At 42.4% G+C, this 21,500-nt stretch overlaps 1 protein-coding gene and 1 pseudogene across 1 annotated transcript; both read left to right on the top strand.

Annotated features, from left to right (window-relative positions):
• Positions 1-2,654: 2,654 nt before the first annotated feature.
• Positions 2,655-10,319, top strand: slc25a25a (solute carrier family 25 member 25a). Its single transcript, XM_020489739.2, has 10 exons — positions 2,655-2,971; positions 4,945-5,071; positions 5,190-5,277; positions 5,412-5,526; positions 6,842-7,000; positions 7,714-7,866; positions 8,048-8,155; positions 8,328-8,495; positions 8,599-8,749; positions 8,894-10,319. The coding sequence occupies exons 1-10, from the start codon at positions 2,813-2,815 to the stop codon at positions 9,076-9,078; spliced, it is 1,413 nt and encodes a 470-aa protein (XP_020345328.1). The 5' UTR covers positions 2,655-2,812; the 3' UTR covers positions 9,079-10,319.
• A 9,182-nt stretch (positions 10,320-19,501) lies between these two features.
• Positions 19,502-20,983, top strand: LOC109894886 (probable palmitoyltransferase ZDHHC12; annotated as a pseudogene).
• The last annotated feature ends 517 nt before the right edge of the window (positions 20,984-21,500 follow it).

Genomic DNA, 21,500 nt, shown 5'->3' with positions numbered 1-21,500 from the left:
AACATCTCTGGAGAGAGCTGAAAATAGCTGTGCAGCGACGCTCAAGGCAAAGGGTGGCTACTTTGAAGAATATATAAAATATATTTTGATTTGTTTAACACTTTATTTGGTTACTACATGATTCCATATGTGTTATTTCATAGTTGTTATGTCTTCACTATTATTCTTCAATTGAGAAAATAGTAAAACATTAAGAGAAACCCTTGAATGAGTTGGTGTGTCCAAAGTTTTGACTAGTACTTTATATATTCTAGTGTATGCATGCATGTAACTGTCTGTAGGACCTTTTTTGGTTCTATTGTTCTTATTTTAAATTTGTGTAGTTCATTCCTTGAGGTGTTCTTGTCTATTGATGTTCTGTATTATGTCATATTTGATGTTTTGTGTGGACCTCAGGATGCATTCTGCTTCAGCAACAGCTAATGGGGATCCTAATAAAATACGATAAAAAAAATATAAAAACTCAACACTAGCTAAAAGCATTATTTGGTCAAACAGTAAATTATATTATCCTCATGATTCCTGTAATGAATGTGTCTGCCCCTGTGCCGGTGCCCTTGCTGGGGCCTGCTCAAGAGAAAAATGTGTTCTGATTATATAACATTTCAAAATGCAGTTACGTGAAACACACAGCTTCATCCCCTTGTCACTGTCAAAGAGAGACGAGCGTATCAGCTTTCTGTAGCTATTTTTTTATTCAATATACAGCTCAGTAGCAAGTCTTTTACAACCAAGATATTTGATATGGCTTTGAGATATGGAGTGGCGCACAAAATGTCTCATGGGTAGTAGCCTACAACTGCAATGTTTATTTTTAGGACATTACATTTGCTGTTGGATGAAAAATGACTACTAGCAGTGGGTATTATAGTTAATGTGTTTTGAGTTTCCACTTCCTCGTGTGTTGAACCCCAAATTAATTAGCCTATGATATTAGTTAGTGCACATAAAGATGTATGTAATTCATCTCTATTGAACCAAAAACAATTCTGGACATTCTGATTCCTATTTTTACAGTAAAATATAGCAACTATAGTCTAATTGTCACTCCAAAAGTGAGTTGGGGGAGTGAGCAGTGATGTGGGCTGGTGTGGAGAAAATGCCAGGGCCAAATTATTGCCCAAGACCGCCCCTGGACTCAGCTGTCTGTCCGCCACGTGGTTGAACCCAAAACCTTGACGTTGTTCCAGCACATCCATCACTTGGCGCTTGTCACCTGGCATTTAAGTCTAGGCATGTCGTCATCATTTTATTACATACAACCCCATGGTGTTCCATAGTACCTGGTGGTCTGGTGGGACAAATGCAGACCTCGCAGGACATACAAACCCATGTAAAGATTTTTTTTTAACTAAAGGTTTTAATCTGTTGATTACGTTTTATTCTCTGGAGAAAGCCAACCACCCAAACTATTAAGCCTTTTATAATACTGTATCGATATTAAAGGCCCCAGTGCAGTCAAAAATGTACCTATGTTTTATATATACTGTATTTCCACACCACAATGGAGCTTTGGCCTGCCTGATGACATCACCAGATGGTAAATTAGTTAATAGACCGATAAGAAGTAGATTTCTGAACCTTTCTGCCGATAACAGATAGTTTTCAATTTGCCTCTCCCCACTCAGACCACTCCCAGACTGTCCTAGCAAAACTCTTGCTTGAGAAATTTATCTTTGCTAAAAAGTGTATATATATATATATATATTACATATATATTTTTTAACAATCACAGTAAATTACTTAATTGTTACTCAGAAATGATTTTATATTGAGAAAAAAAACAGCTGCATTGGACCTTTATATATCTATATTTTACTTAACACTTGTTTTTCTTCAAACTGCATTGTTGGTTAAGGGCTTGTAAGTAAGCGTTTCACTGTAAGGTCTTCACCTGTTGTATTCGGTGCATGTGACAAATACAATTTCATTTGATTTGATAAAAGGCACAGTTTGTTATCTCATAATTCCTGCAGTTGATAACATTGTAACTACCAGGCAAAATAATAATCTAAGGAACAATCTAAGGATCTGCTTGTTCTGTCTTAGCCAGACATTTTCAGAAAGTTGCTATTATGATGTGTTGGCTGAACTCAGACCATCTTGCTGGTAGAATCAATCAGCTTTAAATGACAATATAGAATGACAAACATTGATGAAAATAAAGAATTTAATGAATTTCAATCTAATAACCTCATGTATATGATATATTGTAGAGGTAGACTGCAAAGCAGCATATAGGCCTTCACCTTGTAAAACTCTGCTTATAAAACCTGTAGTACTAACATATCACAAATTTCATATAAGGCATGATGAATCTCCAAACGGGAAACGTTTGTTATTTTCCCAAAATAGGGGTAGGCTAACAAACCGTAGCTTGGGGTAAGAGAGGGTTAATTCTGCGTTTAACTACTAGTCAGAACTAGGAAACGCAGTACGCGTGCAACCAGTTAGCAAGTCTGACATTTCCGAGTTTCCTTGTTCCTGAATAGGACATGAACGTGGCACAATAGTCTGAGGGAGGGGTTGGGGGTCATTGAGCAGCTTTCACGCAAGATCAATGCTTGTCAATTGAATGATGCAGTGATTGGTCGATAGCAAATGACGTTGCCGAGAGAGGGGGGCAAAAAGATCATCATAGGAGCCAATAAAATGGCTCTATTTTCAGAAGGGTGTGGTTTCATAGATTTCTATAACACGAGGCACTTCTTTACCGGCGTTTTAGTAGTAACACGCCTAGGGAAGTTATCAGTCTTTGGTGTACGTTTTATTTATTTATTTATTTTGGAGTGGCTTTATCTTAAATTTAAACATGCTTGGCCTGTGCCTTTATGTGCCTGTTCCGAATTCGGATCCTATTGAATTCGAGTATTATGAGTCCAATGGACTACCATCGGAGCTGAAATCGCTCTTCAAATTGAGTGTGTTTCTACCGTCCCAAGAATGTTCAATTTATCGGAAATGGCGAAAGGTAAGACTTGCACTCTATTCTTTTACATATGTGTATATATATGCTTCTGCAAACTTCACAGCAAGTTTTACATTTTGAGTGATTGAATTTGTCTTTTTCCTAAACTATACATTTTTTTTTAACAATGCTGTCGTACTTTCCTGTAAATGCAACCCCCCCCCCCCCCTTCCTGTAGTCTGTTTGTCAAAATCTCACCTACTGCATAGTGTTGCATGTAATCCACCACATCAGACCATAATGTTTAAAGGTTTCAGCAGGAATTGAATGCAACAATGATTCAGACCCATGGAATTCAAGATAGAACGCATAATTTCATTTAACATTATGTAGACAGGCTCAAGGAGTTCCCCCGAGGGATGAATGTGGCCCCAGATATTCATTAATATATTTGAGAAATTAATTTGCATTTGCTTCATCAATGTTAGAATTCTTTGACTTTGTTTTATAATTCATAAACTGTAATCTGACACTGAAGGCATAGACAATTTTATTATTGTTCTCTACATTGATTGTGCATTGGGCTTTGGCCGGCAACCGCTTCTAGTTTAAGTTTAAATGTGCCTCTTATTAGTCTAATTGCATATCAGTGACCCTAAGCACTAAACCAGCAGATTCAGGGTTGTCAATTAGGCACATTAAGAAATCACTGAAACATGATGGAATTGTTAAATTAGTTTTTATTTTATTTAACCTTTAACTAGGCAAGTCGGTTAAGAACAAATTCTTCTTTTCAATGACGGCCTAGGAACAGTGGGTTAACTGCTTTGTTCAGCGCTCTAACCACTCGACTACCTGCCGCCCCATGCATGCAAGACTAGTTAATTGACCCTCAAGACTGCGTGACCCACCGAGGCAAGACATGATGTTCTTGGCCGAGGTTGGCATCGTGATTCGAGCCCTCGTGTCTTCAGGCATAGGTATTAGTGTCGTGGACATGTATCTATATCCTTAATGACAAGTTGACCTGCCAACTTGTGCTAAGCCCGTCGACCTACCTGGTCTAAAATAGACTGAGGCATCAGCAGTTAAGTTGCTGGCCTGGTGTGATTTGCACTACTGTCTTGAACTACAGGTATCTACCAAAATAAAGGAAACCCCAACATAGTATCTTAACAGGGCTTTGGGCCACCACAAGCCGCTAGAACAGCTTCAATGCGCCTTGGCATAGATTCTACAAGTGTCTGTTACTCTATTGGAGAGTTGTTGATGGCGGTGGAAAACGATGTCTCAGGCACCTCTCCAGAATCTCCCATAAATGTTCAATTGGGTTGAGATCTGGTGACTGACACACACATCCTTTAACCCCCCTTACGCTCCTTTGAGACTGCTCTTTCAAAGTCACTGAGATCTTAGCCATGGTGGCCAAAATAATGGGCAACTGAGTATTGTTATACACAACATCCCATCATGATTTGGGTCAACTGATTCATTAACTCAGGGACCACACCTGTGTAGAAGCTCCTACTTTCAATATGCTTTGTGTCCCTCATTTACTTAAATGTTCCCTTTATTTTGGCAGTTACGTGTGAAAACGCTCTTGAAAGCATTCTTTCTGTCCATGTTACAGGCCTAATGTCACATTTTGAAAGTGAATACACGTTGTTCTCTCTCGAATAGGATGGCATTTAAACATGGGACAAAATAGTTTTAAATGAAGGACGGGTTAGCCTAGGTTTGAGTCAATGGCTTTCAACATAGGGCCTTGGTGTTCTTTGCCTCGATCAGAGACATTGTTAAAGTGCTTTGTCTTGGCTGGATATTGAGTTGATGAGAAATGCACTGTTTGACATTATTCACACAACAGTCACCTTACCCTCCTGTCAGGTGCTTACATGCATTCAATTAGTATTGTCCCCCTCCAGATAAGCTCCAGTCTTGGGTTTACTTTTGTTGTTTGATTTTCTATTGTCCTTCATGGTGTCTGTTATAAGAAAGCAATTTTGTTGATCATTTAGTTTTCTTTGCCCCTGCAGAAAGCGGTGAAAAGTGCAGACAATGACCTGGATGGGCAGATGGTCTTTGAGGAGTTTGTTCACTATTTGCAAGATCAGGAGAAAGATCTGAAACTCGTCTTCAAGAACCTGGACAGAAGGAGAGCTGGTATGCTATTATGCACAAATCCAAACTTAGTTTCAGAACATGCATAAGCTACCATAAAATACACATTTTGTTTGGATACAGGTGGAATTGTGATGAGTTTTCTTCCATTGTGATTCAGATAAAATTGATTCTAAGGAGATCATGCAGTCTCTCCAGGACCTTGGTGTTCACATATCCCAGCAGCATGCAGAGAAGGTCCTACAGAGGTAAGGTATTAGGATGAAACGGTGTTTCCTTGTGATTTTGGTCAATGTTGTCAGTATAGTTATTATTACCAGTTTGATTCTTATTCTCAAGAGTTTATGGTTTTGTTTTAATCTTTTTTTTTTTTTTTAAATAGCATGGATAAGAATGGAACAATGACCATCGACTGGAATGAGTGGAGCAACTACCTTCTGCTACAGCCCAAAGAGAACAACATCCCTGAGATCACCCTATACTGGAAACACTCCACGGTGAGGAGGGAGGATGTAAAATAGCTATCCACAAAGCAGAGAATTGAATTATATTTAACATGAATTTGAATACACTCTGTATCCACTGACAATAGCCTTTAAAGTTCAATATTGTGAATGGGGATGTTAATCCTCTTGTATAGCTCAACACCGAATGGATGTGTCACCAATTAATATTATTTGTTACTAATTGGTGGACAGGAAAGCTCTGAATACAAGATTATGCAAAAAAAAAAATACGGGTTGAATGAATTACCCCCTTATATAAAATGTTGATACAGGTTTAATTATCCCTTATGTAAGATCATCATGTTTGTAAAGAGGTAGGAGGAGAATAAAATGATCCCCTGTCTTCTTAGAACCACCTTCATGGGACAGTGTGATCTTGGGCAGCGTGTGGGTGGGGTATTGAAATACTGTACGCCTTAATGAGCGAGGCGGCTTCTAAATCTTAGCCTGCTTACCTCTCCAATGTGCCAAAAGCTACAGAACAGCCTTTATAGGTTGAGCTGGGGCTAAAAATATTCAGACATACTCCCTTGGAGATGAGATGACCACCGAACACAAAAGCCAGGCAAAATGTCAAGCAGCATTTACTCTTGAGTCACTTTGGCCAGACTAACATGTGGCAGTAGTATTAATTACTTGCATAACAGGTGCTGCCAATTTTCTAAGTTCTTGCCTATCATTAAATAGCTTTCAGTTAGTGATTTGGTGCTGGCATGGTAAAGAGGGATAAAGCCTGTACTCTGGTATGGATTTTGCAAAGGCACCTCTCTTGGGACTCCCTGGCTGACCTAGATGGTCATTGTGCAACAAACAGTGTTACAAGGAGGGAACATTCCCCTCAGTCTTCACCCTCATAATATCAGGAGTGCACGTCAAGTCTGAACCACGGCATTAAAGCAGAAGCACCCTTATGTGTTATCTGGTTTAATGTCTGATTATACAGCAGTGTCCCAAAAATAACAGAACAGGAAACGTGTAGAATCCAACTTGCTTCCTAACTCGGAACATTAAGTCAACTGACCTAAAGCCTCATAACCTGTGACCTTTGCTCTAAAGGGATGAGGGCAGAGTCTTCTCTGACGCACATTTAGCTGTCAATACTGCTTGTCCCTAGTCACCTCTAGGTGAATGGTTTGTGTAAACATGAGGCCTTAGAAATCCCACACACTGAAAATGTCAGCTCACCCCTTATAGCTTGACTAAACTTCTTGTTGCAGCTGCTCTTGGATAACTAATGTATTTTGGGACAAAATAAATGGGCTAGTAGTGGATAATTATACTAATGTTCAATCTGTCTGCTCTCTAGCTGTTTGACGTAGGTGACAATCTGATGGTGCCTGATGACTTCACGACAGAGGAGAAACTGACAGGCATGTGGTGGAGGCATCTGGTAGCAGGCGGAGGTGCAGGAGCAGTGTCCCGAACATTCACCGCTCCCTTAGACCGACTCAAAGTACTCATGCAGGTAAGAAGCCCTTGATCTACTGTCCTAGTTACCACCACAGCCCTGTATTCCCAACAACACTTGAAGTCCTAGGAATGGTACACCTTGTCCTTAATTACCTGTTCATTGAGTGAAAGTGGGCATCTTGCATAACTTGTAGGCAAATAACAGAACTGTTGCAAGAGCGATTACCTAAGAGTCATACATGGGTTAATGAGTATGTAAATGTGCCAAAACATGGGGACAAGGGTCCTAGTGTTTGTTCCCCCCTGGCTCATCCAGCCGACCAATTACTGTGGCTGAGAGCCAGCACACCTTCTCTGTTGAGATGTGATTGGCTGCAGCGGCAGATAAGTCAGGAGTGAGTAGATAGGATTTTACGTGATAGCAAAGTGTGGACTCCCGATTGACGTCAGTGGGTCTGTTTGAACAAGTCATCTGTGGGTTGGTGCAACTGACCCCAGTACACTTTGACTTGTTCCACATTGTACTCACATTCTCAGAGAGAATGCCTCATTACTTGAATAACTGAATACATGTTTTGAGGAGGAAGGGCCCGATTCCGAGTTATAATAAGCTTGCACAACGTAAACGTCTGTCTAAATCATTAATTGACGTCAATTGGAGACTTGGCTGAACATTGAGCACACAGATCATGTCGGAATACGGCCCCAATTATGTAATTGGTCATTTGACTTCTGTATGATAAACATCTTATATTCTTGATTTGTCAGGTCCATGGTTCCCGTAGCAACAACATGTGCATCATGAGTGGGCTCACCCAGATGATCAAAGAAGGTGGGATGAGGTCGCTGTGGAGAGGGAATGGAATCAACATTATCAAAATCGCCCCTGAATCCGCCATCAAGTTCATGGCCTATGAGCAGGTACTACATGCAATGCAACACTTACTCCTGTATCATTTGACTTAATTTAGGGAAAGTCTGGACTCGTATACCGTTTATTATAACTCCACCTAAATTCTGTATGTGACGACCAAGTTTATGTTCTAACGGTGTCGATCTTATCTCATCCCCTCACTTTTCTTTCAAACGGACACTGGTGTAGATCAAGCGTTTGATTGGCAGTGATAAGGAGACACTTGGCATCCTGGAGCGTTTTGTAGCTGGCTCGATGGCTGGAGTCATCGCTCAGAGCACCATCTACCCCATGGAGGTGAGCAGCCGTCAGTCATCGCCCTCTGTCATTACAGATAGGGACAATTACACCTGTGATTGTTATCAGGATGAGGACAAACACTTGTGATTTGAAAGTTTGTAATGCCAATGTTTTCGTTCCGATTACATGCCACCTGCTAGGTTTTCAGTTTTTTTCCCCTGCTCACCAGGTTCTGAAAACACGGCTTGCCCTGCGAAAGACTGGTCAGTACTCTGGCATCTCTGACTGTGCAAAGAGCATCTTCAGGAGAGAGGGACTACGTGCCTTTTACAAGGGCTTCATCCCCAACATGATGGGCATCATCCCCTACGCTGGAATGGACCTGGCTGTGTATGAGGTAAGAGACCCAGAGAAGGCTTTTACAAATGTCTAGTTATGTGTTTTCATTGCATTGGAGGCTTCATTTGGAATAGTCTCTGAATATGTTCCTTTTTCCACAGACATTGAAGAACTCTTGGTTAGAGAAGTATGGTGCCAACAGTACTGACCCGGGAGTGTTAGTTCTGCTTGGATGTGGCACAGTATCCAGCACCTGTGGTCAGCTGGCCAGCTACCCCCTGGCCCTGGTCAGGACCCGCATGCAGGCACAAGGTGAGAGCTTCAACAATGCACCTAATTTACACTGCTTATCTGGAATATATCATATTTTCCTCATTTTATTTAGATGAGGTTATAAATTATTACACGTTTTTCTGTTCCTTGGCTCTAATGCTGACCGTCATTTATCTCCTATAGCCATGCTGGAGGGCAGCCCACAGTTGACAATGTCAGGGCTCTTCAAACAAATCATCCAGACAGAGGGGGCCACTGGTCTCTACAGGGGCCTGGCCCCTAACTTCCTGAAGGTCATTCCAGCTGTCAGCATCAGCTATGTGGTGTACGAGAACCTGAAAATGTCCCTGGGAGTTAAGTCGAGATGAGGTGACACCCAACATCTGAATGGATCTTCAACCCCTCCGTTGAGGCTAAGAATTCTGTGACTCTTGCTACTTGAGGTTTATGGAGCCATCTCATTCTGTGAATGCCAGAAGATGGAGAACAAGGGACAACAGAATGAAATGGTATCAACTCTGTGAGCTGAAACAGGGGGAAGGGGGAGCTTCTCTCAATATTGCTATTGCTGCTATTATTTAGTTGTTTATTTAGATGCTCAATTGTTGAGTTAGGACCAGAATTCTATAATGAATGTTGGTTAAATATCTACCCAACTGAGTAACACCATCATTGGGGACCAATTATTGTTCTTGTTGCCAGTTTGTGGTATAGTGCCTCTGAAAATTGTCCTGTTTCTATGGCTTTGCTCAGTAAATCAGGTTATGCAACAGTTCAAACTGCACCAGTCCCCTTAAGTAGAAGCCACTTCAGTTATGCCCAGTCTAACATGATGTATTCAGACATTTTCCTTAGCGTTAACAAGTTTTCTGAGTAGTTATTGGTTCTTTCCCCACACCTGCTTTTGTCTTTGCCTGATATGAACATTTATATTAATTAGTGTTCCCTTCCCTGTATGTAGGCAATAGGACAAAAGCACATGTGGTGAATATTTTCCCTTCTCAATCCTTACAGATTACTCATTTATTCACACTGCCGTTTCTGACTGAATTGATGCTGTATTTCTGATTGAGTGAAGTATTGATGTCCATATCGATCTAATATTTATTTTTTATTTTTTTGTCTGGTGTTGACAGTGACATTCTGTTTTTGTTCAGAACACTGCAGTAACTGGCTTTATGCTCATAAGTTTGACTTGTTTTGGAAAACTAACTGAAGAGCCATATTTACCATTATGTATAAGTGGGTATGTTTGCAAAATAAGTTCCAATGAGCTTTAAATTATTGAGTTAATTTAGCCTATTTGTCCTCTATATAGATTTTAATAGTTTGTTAGTTTACATTGGTGCTTTTGTTATCGAAATTAATTGCTTCTTTTGGTTTTCAGGTCACTTAATCAATGTCTTTGTACCTAAAACCAAAACTTGATTTTAGAGCTTTGTGTAGATGAACACTAATGCACTTTAATATTGGAGACACATTTGAAGGTTTTGCATTAACTTTAGATACAAAGTTGGAAACCACTTCAACTTTGGTTAAATCTTTTTTTAATAGACCATTTGGTACAATGTTCTTTGAGCAAATCAATTAAAAGGATATGTAATATTCACGTCTTTGGCGTATTTCTTGACTCCTTGAGTGTGTCCCTTTTACTTGGACGTGGATGTTCAATAAGGGTATTTCAAAGATTCAGTGTTTACATTTTTTAAAAGTTTTATACAACTTGAGTTTATTTGTGTGAAACATATTGTATTGGCCTATAGTTATCGCTTTATCAAGAAAAGGGTGCCATTGAAAGGAATAATTACTGGGGTAGCTGAAAATGGATCAACTGAAGGGGAAGATTCCTGGTGTTTGGTACTGTGGCGAAACAAGGTTCTGAGTTTTGATGAGGCTTTGCCTGACTAAAGTGAGGATATTTCCGTTATCCCATAAGAGGTTGAGCAGACTACATTATCCTACAGGTGTTGAGCTTATGGGCATGTGAAAGGGTTGGTAGCGTGTGCATATGAACTGTTTCGCATTCTTTCCTGAGTGCAGAATTTTCAGCTTTGTAGCATGAGTGAGTGGGGGAAATATAATATACGGTTCATTACTTGTATGTGGTGACAGAATGATTATTTAGTGACCCTGTTATGGTAGTAACTTTCCCATGCCAATGAACGTGAGTGCGACACTACTTTTCACCAAACGGTGGCAACAGAGCTATTTATGAGGACGTTTCTTTATATACTTTTCTGTGTCGATTCTTGGTCTTGTTAGAGACTGGTGCAACCCACAAATGGCTCATCCAAGGCATTTTATTGTTTGATTGCCATGCTTGAACTGGTCTTGGAGCAGAGGCAACAGCAACCTATGATAACTGTTTCCAGAGGAAGCCCAGGAGAAGGGCGAACCCATCTTTGCAAAGAAGTGTGTGGGGATGCAAATCACAGCACAATAGATCATTGTTATTCACACCACCTCTGCTTCGAAAAACATTATAGTGGGGAGAACAGTAGCGACATTGTGGAGCAATGGCTGGGTTCCTGTCAATCCCTCACTGGTAGTGCAGATAGCTTGACCATTGACTGACTTCAAACCGCACAGAGTGACAAGTGAGTTAGGGCAAGGTGACATTGACATTGAGTCCACTCAGGTGTCACAATAGTGTAAGGCCAAGCTAGTTCATCTTTTAGTCCGCTACGAGTCTACCTTCTACCGGCACGAACTAGATTGCGGGATGGCTACTGGTTATGTCCATCGCATCAGCCTCAGTGGCACCAAGCCTTTTAGCCTAAGTGTAGGCTCTCCCCTAACCATTATGACAAGCTCAGGCAGGCCTTGGATGACATGGAAGAGCGAGAGATAATCAGGAAATCTAGCAGTGAGTATGCCTCCCCGCTCGTGCTGGTCTGGAAGAAGTCTCGATCTGAGACTGTGTACAGATTTCCAATGGCTCAATGCTCGCACCGTAAAGGATAATCACCCTCGAACTCACCAAGTTGATGCTCTGGCGGCCCTGGGTAGTTATGCCTTCTCTACGATGGATTTGACCTCTTGGCTACTACAATGTGGAGGTGCATGAAGACGACAAGCAGTTTACACCCCTCTCCTTCTGGGTTATATGAATATAGCCATCTTCCACAGGGCCTTTGCAATTGTCCAGCTACATTCATGAGGATGATGTTGAGCATTTTTGGGGATCAACATTTTTCTATCCTTCTCTGTTACCTGGACGATGTGCTGGTTTTTGCCCGACTGAAGAACTTTGAAAAGTTTGGAGTCCGTTTCTGAGCTTCTCAAAGCCCATGATCTGAAATTGGCTCCAAAGAAATTCCATTTCACGAGGTCAGTGTGGTTCTTGGGGCATGTCATCAGTGAAGGAGGTTCGCCACAGACCCAGAAAAAGTGAAGCCAATCCAGAGATGACAGAGGAGGATCTCATTGAGGATAACACGGATGTGCCCTCCCAGGGGAAGATTCTGTCCTTTCTCGGAATGATAGTCTATTACCAGCAGTTCATTGAGGGGTGCTTCACCATCTCGAAGCTGCTGCATGAGCTGACAACTGGAACGAAGGCGCCACGCTATTGAAAAGGCAAGAAAAAACAAGGAATACATAGGAAACTCGCAGCAGACTGGACTGGTGAGTGCAAACAGGCCTTCAGTCAGTTAAAACAAGCTCTCCTCGATCAGGTCATGCTAGCCCACCCTGACTTAGTAGACCTTTCTTTGCTGTCTGTAGATGCATCTATTAATGGCTGTCCTCTCCCAGGTGCTGGAAGAAGCTGCGGGAGTACATGCTGAGAAGGTGCAACATGTGCTCCACTGTTCGAACCACCCATTTGACCTCGAGAGCTGCTCACCGTCAATTGAGGCAGATTCCTGTGAAATTGTAATGAACTACCAAACTACCTCCTATCCCTCTCCTGGTTCTCTGTCAAAGGAACCAGTGTCAGCAGTCCTGAAGTCACAAGGGAAGGCTGGTCTACAGGACTGCACTGCTACTGCCTCAGCTCATTTAGTCACTGGTGCCATCTGAGATGTCAGATGTGAGAGTGCTGTTCTGTGATGACCTGAAATCCAAGCAGCGTCAAGATGACGCACTAGCCAGAGTTGTTTCCTACGTGGACAGGGGCTGGAGACCTTCTAGGAGGGAACATGGCCACGAACCAATCAAGGCTGCAGATTCTGAAGACCTGGGAGAAGCTCACTGTGAAAATGAGTGTACTATATCGTGTTACCAAAAGTTCACTGTCAAAGAAGAAGACTGTAGTACCCACCTCTATAAGGGCAACAGTCTGGGTGTCCACGATGAAGCCGGTCATCAGGGGCAACAGCGGACGTTGTACCTGACGAGACAAAGGTTCTTCTGGCATGGTCTGGAGTCTGACGTGAGAGAGTACATCAAGAGCTTCAAGGGGTGTGTGTTCAGTAAGGCCCACGAGCAAGAGACCAGAGCTCCATTGTAGAACATCATCATGACTGAGCCCCTCGAGTTGGTGTGTGTGGACTTCTGGTCTGCTGAAGACTCCAACATCAAGTCCTTGGATGTTCTGGTCGTTACTGACCATTTTACTAAGATGGCCCATGCCTTGTGTTCGAACCAATCAACTAAAGCAGTGGCCCTTCAGCTGTGGAACAACATCTTTTGTGTGTTTGGTTTTCCTCATCGTATCCACTCCGACCAAGGGACCAACTTTGAAAGTGAATTGATTGCTGAGTTTTTGAGTGCGTGCTGCAGGAGTCCAGAAGTCGCACATGACTCCCTACTATCTGATGGGGAACGGGGGAGTCGAAAGGTTCAACAGAACGCTGGGAAACATGATCAGGGCCTTACCTACGAGAGCGAAGCACAGGTGGCCCCAGAAGTCGTTGATCTTCGCCTACAACTGTACAGTCCATGAAACCACAGGCCAAGCCCCATTCCAGTTGATGTTTGGGAGAACCTCATGTCTGCCTGTCAACATGCTGTTTGGTACCATGCTGCAAGACTCAGGTTGTAGACTATAACGAGTACATCAAGTCCCTAATGAGAGACCTGAGGGAGGCCATGGAGACAGTACAGATGTCGGCAACCAAACAGCTGAAGAGGCATGCAGGCCTCTACAACAGGAAGATCAGAGGAGCTCCTGTGGAGGTCGGTGATTGGGTACTGCTGGCGAATAAGGGTGAACTTGGAAAGAGGAAGCTGGCTGATCGTTGGGAGAACAACCTCTATATTGTTACGGAGAAGAATAGTGACATCCACATATTCAAGATACAGAACATGTCGACTAGCCAGGAGAAAACAGTCCACCGTAATCTGATTATACCTGTAAACCTCTTGCCTCTCCCTGACACTTCCTTGGAGACACCTAATACGGGAGACAGTGAGGATCAGAGTGAAGAGATGGAGGCCTCATCCTTGAATGATATACCAGAAATGGACATGGGTGAGAGGACTAGTGTGTGGGTATCCTAGCAGACCTCTGGTGAAACACAGTCAGACCCCTCTGAAGAAGAGACCCCAGATGTGCTGGAAGATGGGCCACTGGCGAGGAACCCTCAGAACTCACCACATTCTGAGGGTGCCACTGGTGGCACAAGCGTGCCAGAGCTAACCTTAAGAGAAGAAATGTCCGAACCCTCTGAAGAAGAAAGGCATTCTGAAGATGCCCCTGGTAGCACAAGCTCCAGCAACAGTCACATAACCTTTAACCTTGACTATCCACTGACTGTGGACAGCGACCCACCGATTGGGGGTTGTAGTTAAACAGCTTAACCGTAATGATAACTCAGTTAGGCCTGTCAGGTCAGGGGCTGGTTGGGTTAGGAAACGCCCAGTGAGACTCATAGAGACTATGCTGACAGAGGGTTTTTCATACAAAGTTCATTGGAATACCTGTGTGAGTGTAGGATTAGAATCCAAGTTGGCCTGTAGATTTCCAGATCTTTAGCCCATTTTTATGTTTTACCTTCAAGAGGCCCCATGGAGGTAATGGGTCAGAGGTCAAGTAGGCCAAGATTTTTCTGTCTGAGGTTCTTATTGTCACTGAGTGTACTGAACATGTAACAGGCATGTTTTCCTACAGGGTCTTTAAATTCCCCTAATTCTCTTTAGGGAATAGTCTTTGCATTGGAATATTTGGTTTTATATGTATATATATCTCAGCAAAAAAAGAAACGTTCCTTTTTCAGGACCCTGTCTTTTAAAGATAATTCGTAAAAATCCAAATAACTTCACAGATCTTCATTGTAAAGGGTTTAATCACTGTTTCCCATGCTTTTTCAGTGAACCATAAACAATTAACGAACATGCACCTGTGGAACGGTCGTTAAGACACTAACAGCTTACAGAAGATAGGCAATTAAGGTCACAGTTATGAAAACTTAGGACACTAAAGAGGCCTTTCTACTGACTGAAAAATACCAAAAGAAGGATGCCCAGGGTCCCTGCTCATCTGCTTGAATGTGCCATAGGCATGCTGCAAGGAGGCATGATGACTGCAGACGTGGCCAGGGCAATAAATTGCAATGTCCGTACTGTGAGAAGCCTAAGACAGCGCTAGAGGGAGACAGGACGGACAGCTGATCGTCCTCGCAGTGGCAGACCACATGTAACAACACCTGCACAGGATTGGTACATCCGACCATCACACCTGCGGAACAGGTACAGGATGGCAACAACAACTGCCTGAGTTACACCAGGAATGCACAATACCCCCCATCAGTGCTCAGACTGTCCGCAATAGGCTGAGAGAGGCTGGACTGAGGGCTTGTACCCCGTTGTAATGCAGGTCCTCACCAGACATCACCGGCAACAACGTCACCTATGGGCACAAACCCACCGTCGCTGGATCAGACAGGACGGGCAGAAAGTGCTCTTCACTGACGAGTCGCGGTTTTGTCTCACATGGGGTGATGGTCGGATTCGCGATTATCGTCGAAGGAATGAGAGTTACACCGAGGCCTGTACTCTGGAGCAGTATCGATTTGGAGGTGGAGGGTCCGTCATGGTCTAGGGCGGTGTGTCACAGCATCATCGGACTGAGCTTGTTGTCTCAACACTGTGTGCATTACAGGGAAGACATCCTCCACCCTCATGTGGTACCCTTCCTGCAGGCTCATCCTGACATGACCCTCCAGCATGACAATGCCACCAGCCATACTGCTCGTTCTGTGCGTGATACCCTGCAAGACAGGAATGTCAGTGTTCTGCCAAAGAGCCCGGATCTCAATCCCATTGAGCACGTCGGGGACGTTTTGGATCGGAGGGTGAGGGCTAGGGCCATTCTCTCCAGAAATGTCTGGGAACTTACAAGTGCTTTGGGGGAAGAGTGGGGTAAAATATCACAGCAAGAACTGGCAAATCTGGTGCAGTCATTGAGGAGGAGATGCACTGCAGTACGTAATGCAGCTGGTGGCCACACCAGATACTGACTGTTACTTTTGATTTGAACCCCCCCCCCCCCTTTGTTCAGGGATGCATTATTACATTTCTGTTAGTCACATGTTTGTGGAACTTGTTTAGTTTATGTCTCAGTTGTTGAATCTTGTTATGTTCCTACAAATTTTTACACGTTAAGTTTGCTGAAAATAAATGCAGTTGACAGTGAGAGGGCGCTTCTTTTTTTGCTGAGTTATATATGTGTATTGCATACCTCATTTGTTTTTATTTTTCGTATTTCTTTATAGTATGCAAGTGGAATTCAGCAGGGGAGAATGTAACAGGGTTAGTTACTGTATGTTTCCACTTGCCTCTGAAGAAATGTGTATTTAATGTTCAAGCACTCTTATTGATTGGTTCAATTCCGATGACAATAGGGCGTGTTGTTATTGGCCCCGTGTGCAGATAGGGGAAGATCGTGAACGTCAGGTCTTTCCAGTATGAAAATGTGATGCATGGGATTTTACCATCGACATCGATCAACATCATTAAGCCCTGCACAACTAACGTGCTGTTTCCTATTTAATCACAAAATAAATAACGCTCAACTGGAACCACTGGCTGGGGCGATTTATTTTAACTAAACACAACGCAAGGAGAGTGCGATTAACGTCTGTTACAGGAGCACAGAGGTTCCTAGGTGTGGGAAGTGTGCAGAAGGGCATGAGACAAAAGATTGTGTAGTATTTGGGAAAGAAGCGGTATGTGTTAATTGTAGGAGTGCCCATGGGGCTGGGGGTCAGAAGTGTCCGGTGAGAGAGAGGCAGGTTGAGGTTACCAGGGTTAGAGTAGTGCATATGGTGTCATATGCTGAGACAGTGAAGAAATTAGAGGAAGATGCGTCAAGGGGGAAGGATCCTGAGAGGATTCTCATGATTAGTAGATCTGTGCCAGCACAGAGGGATAGGCCAACAAGTGATATATGCTTCAGTAAGATGACCCAGCTATTCTCCTCCCGCACCTGCTGGCTTTCACAGATTCTGCCTTTACTCTCCTGAAGTTGTCGGTAATAGGCTACAGGAGGAATTGGCAACCTTTCTCATGTGGAATGCCAATTTATCTTACAATTTCTACTGATCTCCGTGAAGTTATGGTTTTCGTATGCACATTTTTGTGAAACAATTTAATTTATAATAACTTCATATCTCAAAATCATTGTCATGTGGTTAATCAAAATTCTATACAAGTCTAAATGAAAATGATACAAGCCTAAAAAGTTAATTCTATTGTCATTGCCAACAATGTAAAAATAGCCTACAGAAAGCCAACAAATAAAAACATTGCAGCCTGCAGGTATAAATATCCTATAAATCGCATTGGCTACATATGGCCTGTCTGCAACTAACTTGAAACATTGTATCAACTATTAATGTGGGTCTTGCCTGAAGCTAGCACTAGTGAACTTGCAACATTGTGTAAAATAATCTGGGCCCTCAGGGTTTCCAGCACCAGTGAACTCCGAACAGACCCAGCTGTAGGCTATTTGCACAAGGGATAATAAGCATTTTCTTGACTTGGGCAGGAGCTCACTGGAGCTGAGTACCAGCACCTAAAATGTTCTACTGCTTGAGCTCCTGTTCCTCTTATAGAATATTTGTTCAAAAGTATTGTGGCGCTCCTTTGCACCTACAGATAAACAGTACCAGCACCCAAAATGAATACCGGAACCTATTTCAGTCCAGGTCAAGCACTGATAAGAAGTAATCAGGTGGGCCTATTTTGTGACGTTTTCACTGAATCAGTGCATGACATTTTTACCAATCACGCTGAGTGGTTAACAAGGAACTATTGTATTTCTCATTGGATGTAAAAACAGACTTTGTTTGCTTGTTTGAGGTGAAGAAAACATTACTTTGAGGAGCTCCACAGGTCATTAGTGGTGGTGCGTTAAGCCAATCAGAAATACTATCAGATCCCCAAATGAGCACATTTATATGCCTACATTTGCACGCAGGCCAGGTAGCCTATAAACCTACTTCTATGTGTGCGTGTCCTTACTCAACATTAAGAGGAGCGCTCCAACAAAATTGACAAAACTCAAATGGAATGAAAAAAAAAGCTTTGTTAATGTAGCATAGGTTGTGCACTCTGCAAACAATGTTTCTATTCCGACAATAACTGGAAGCCTGGAATAATATTATTGAACGCATTAACAGAAATTACCATAACCAAAGTAACAAACATTGTAGATTAGGAATTAATGGTAAATGTACTGCTGGTGATATATGTAATGGGGAATTGATATACACTAACAATCAAACCCAAACAACTCACACAAGGAAGTTATGAAACAATGAATGTGCACAAATTGTCAGGAGAGAGCGCATTCTAGAGAGGGAAGTGCATTGTGCATCTGAGCACATGGTCTATCTGACGTCTGCATTGGCCATGCAGCATTTACATTGATATGGCCTCAGCAGAAGTCAGGGCATTCATACTTGTTGCGCTTCCCGGAGCAGTGCAGAGCTGTTGCCAAGGAAGTGAGTTTGTGTTTTCTACCCCCAACCAATCATGTCAATGTGGAGCTATACAGAACCCTCTGCATTGTTACACATTGTGGGAGGCACATGGTGATGCTGTACTGAGCTTGAATTGGCCTCTGCATGCCTCTGAATGCTCTGCAATTGCATCACATCCTCCAAATGCAGCTTCCGACCATATTTTCGTGAAAGCAGATCGATCTTTTAGTCTAGGCCTCTGCAATGGATTAGTTCCTGAGATGGGCGCATAAAACAATCTTGGTAGACCAATAGCCTAACAACCAAACAATCGACCAGTTGACTAAATTGGGGTCAGCCCTAGTTCATAGTATTGGTTATCAACTGTACCGCAGGGATGGAACGTAAAGTTGCAGAAAATAGAAGTTGTGGTGGCAGCTGCAGAAAAGTATTTGGGTGTATGAGACTTGGTGTAAAGAGTTACAGGTTGTGTTGACGAGTAGGTAGGACGAGTAGGTAGGACCAGATAGGTTTAAATGGTGGAATGGCAGCGTATTTAAAACAACAACAAAAAATATGTACTTATTTTTTCTTAACCCCTTTTTCCATGCAAAGTATTACGGGTTTATACCCCAGTCTAGTTGGTGTCAGTAAGGCAACATTTATTGGATGCCAACCGCCGTTAAACCTCATCGAAGACTAATAACTTTGCTAGCTTTTTATTTATTTATTTTATTTTTATTTAACCAGGCAAGTCAGTTAAGAACACATTCTTATTTTCAATGACGGCCTAGGAACAGTGTTCAGGGGCAGAACGACAGATTTGTACCTTGTCAGCTCAGGGATTTGAACTTGCAACCTTCCGGTTACTAGTCCAACGCTCTAACCACTAGGCTACCCTGCCGCCCCAGCTGAAGTCAGTTAGCTAGTGTTCGACTTCATGATGTTTAAAAACGTGTTTTGATTTGGTTGGCTAATTAGGACCGTACATGTCATCCTAACATGGGTTATCACACTGATACTATTCTTACAGGACACTGGTAAATTACTCTTTGAGACGAAACAATTTAATTAGCCATTTAACTAGCAAGCTAACGTTAGCTTGCCAGGCAAGACCGACTGGGAGACTGTCACATTATGACAACAATACGAGCTAGTGATAGCTTGCAGGCTAGCCAGCCTTATAACGTTAATTTAGCCAAAGTGAATACAATAGTAAATTTATATCTCGCCTGTTAAGATCTGCAAAGACAAGAGGAGAGTGGAGAGTGTATGCAGCATGTGGTGTTTTCCTTGCTGGTCCTGCTGTCAGTGATGCTGTATTTCACTCTCTCTGATGCACCCGGGCTTTGTTCACTCTGTGTCAATATCCTCAACCAACCACCCTTCTTATAATATGTATTCCTTTCGGCTATTACATTATCGTTGCCCTTGAATGTGTTAGTGTGCTCAGGGCTCAAGTGAGGAATTGTAGATGATACCTCAAAACCCCACTCCTTGTCTGCGTCGTGTGGCTCCTTTTTACTAACAAGTAGGACAGCAGGTAGAATACCATTCAATTGCAGTGAGATCATTACTTGGGGAATAACTTACATACTTACATTACCACAATCTTAGATCACAGATGAAATTATATATTGGGTGTGTGTTATGTTGTTGTTAATATGTATGGCTTCTTCTCTCCCCTTGGTCTCAAGCAGCAGCCCATGTGAGCTAAGTACTGCCAGACCTGTAAACACTGTATACGGGGGTTTGACCATCACTGTCCATGGATAGAGAATTGTGTGAGTGAGAGGAACTACCGCAGGTTCATCATCATCTATCTGGCTGTGCAGCTGCTTGCTCTACTCTGGGCCCATCAGATTGCTTGGTGAGTGTGGGTGATTTAACCTGAGATGTAGTTTAAATGTTTTTGGTCCCACATACACAATGGTTCCCTTGTTGTATTATTGCTGTAAATAGAATTTGATGTACTGTTAAATGACAGATGTTTTGTCTTTCAGGTCAGGTTTCCATTCAGCCGCCACTTGGAAACTGTGGCGCAGTGTGAATGGGTTTCTGTTGGCGGCGCGGTGTGTTGTACTTGGTGGTGATCCTGCCCCATCTATCTGATCTCCATCACCTGAGAGTTCATGTCCCGCTACCAGATGCACTACAGAGGGAGCCACAATACAGTCTGACCGCTCTACAGACACCATGCCCATACCAGGCTATAGAATTAAGCCAGGGTCGTGGCACCGCTTAGAACTTCCATTCTGCCGTCCTTCATCATTTAGATTTTTAGCCAAGTTGAAGTAGTGTAAAATAGAATTGTCTTATGTTTTGATATATTAAGTTCATGGTACTGTGGACTTTTTTCATTTTTTTTTGTTTAACAGTCATATTGAACAAATTATGTACTCTATTTATGTTGACATGCTTGATGAATTAGTACCTACATTCTTTGATAAAAACTTTTACACTCAATTGGAAATTATTTATTTATATTTTTGGCACCAAACACTAGTGATCACTAGTGATCACATGAATATGCATTCATTTTATCATTTACATTAATTGATGTGGTAATCCAGACATTCATACGGTAATGCATAATTATTAGCAGCAACTATTGAACCGTTTTTGTCACGCCTGTTTAAAGGAGAGGACCAAGGTGCAGCGTTGTGGCGTACATTCTCTTTAATTAATCAAAATGACACCAACATAACAACAAACAAACTGTGACGCTTAAGGCTATGTGCCATCAAACAAAGTTAACTTCCCACAAACACAGGTGGGGAAAAAGGGTACCTAAGTATGGTTCCCAATCAGAGACAACGATAGACAGCTGTCTCTGATTGAGAACCATACCCGGCCAAAACAAAGAAATAGAAAATCATAGAAACACAAAACAGAATGCCCACCCCAACTCACGCCCTGACCAAACCAAAATAGAGACATAA

Source organism: Oncorhynchus kisutch, linkage group LG8 (genome assembly GCF_002021735.2).
Source record: "Oncorhynchus kisutch isolate 150728-3 linkage group LG8, Okis_V2, whole genome shotgun sequence".
Classification (NCBI taxonomy): Eukaryota; Metazoa; Chordata; class Actinopteri; order Salmoniformes; family Salmonidae; genus Oncorhynchus; species Oncorhynchus kisutch.
This window is presented reverse-complemented; position numbering and strand designations above follow the sequence as displayed.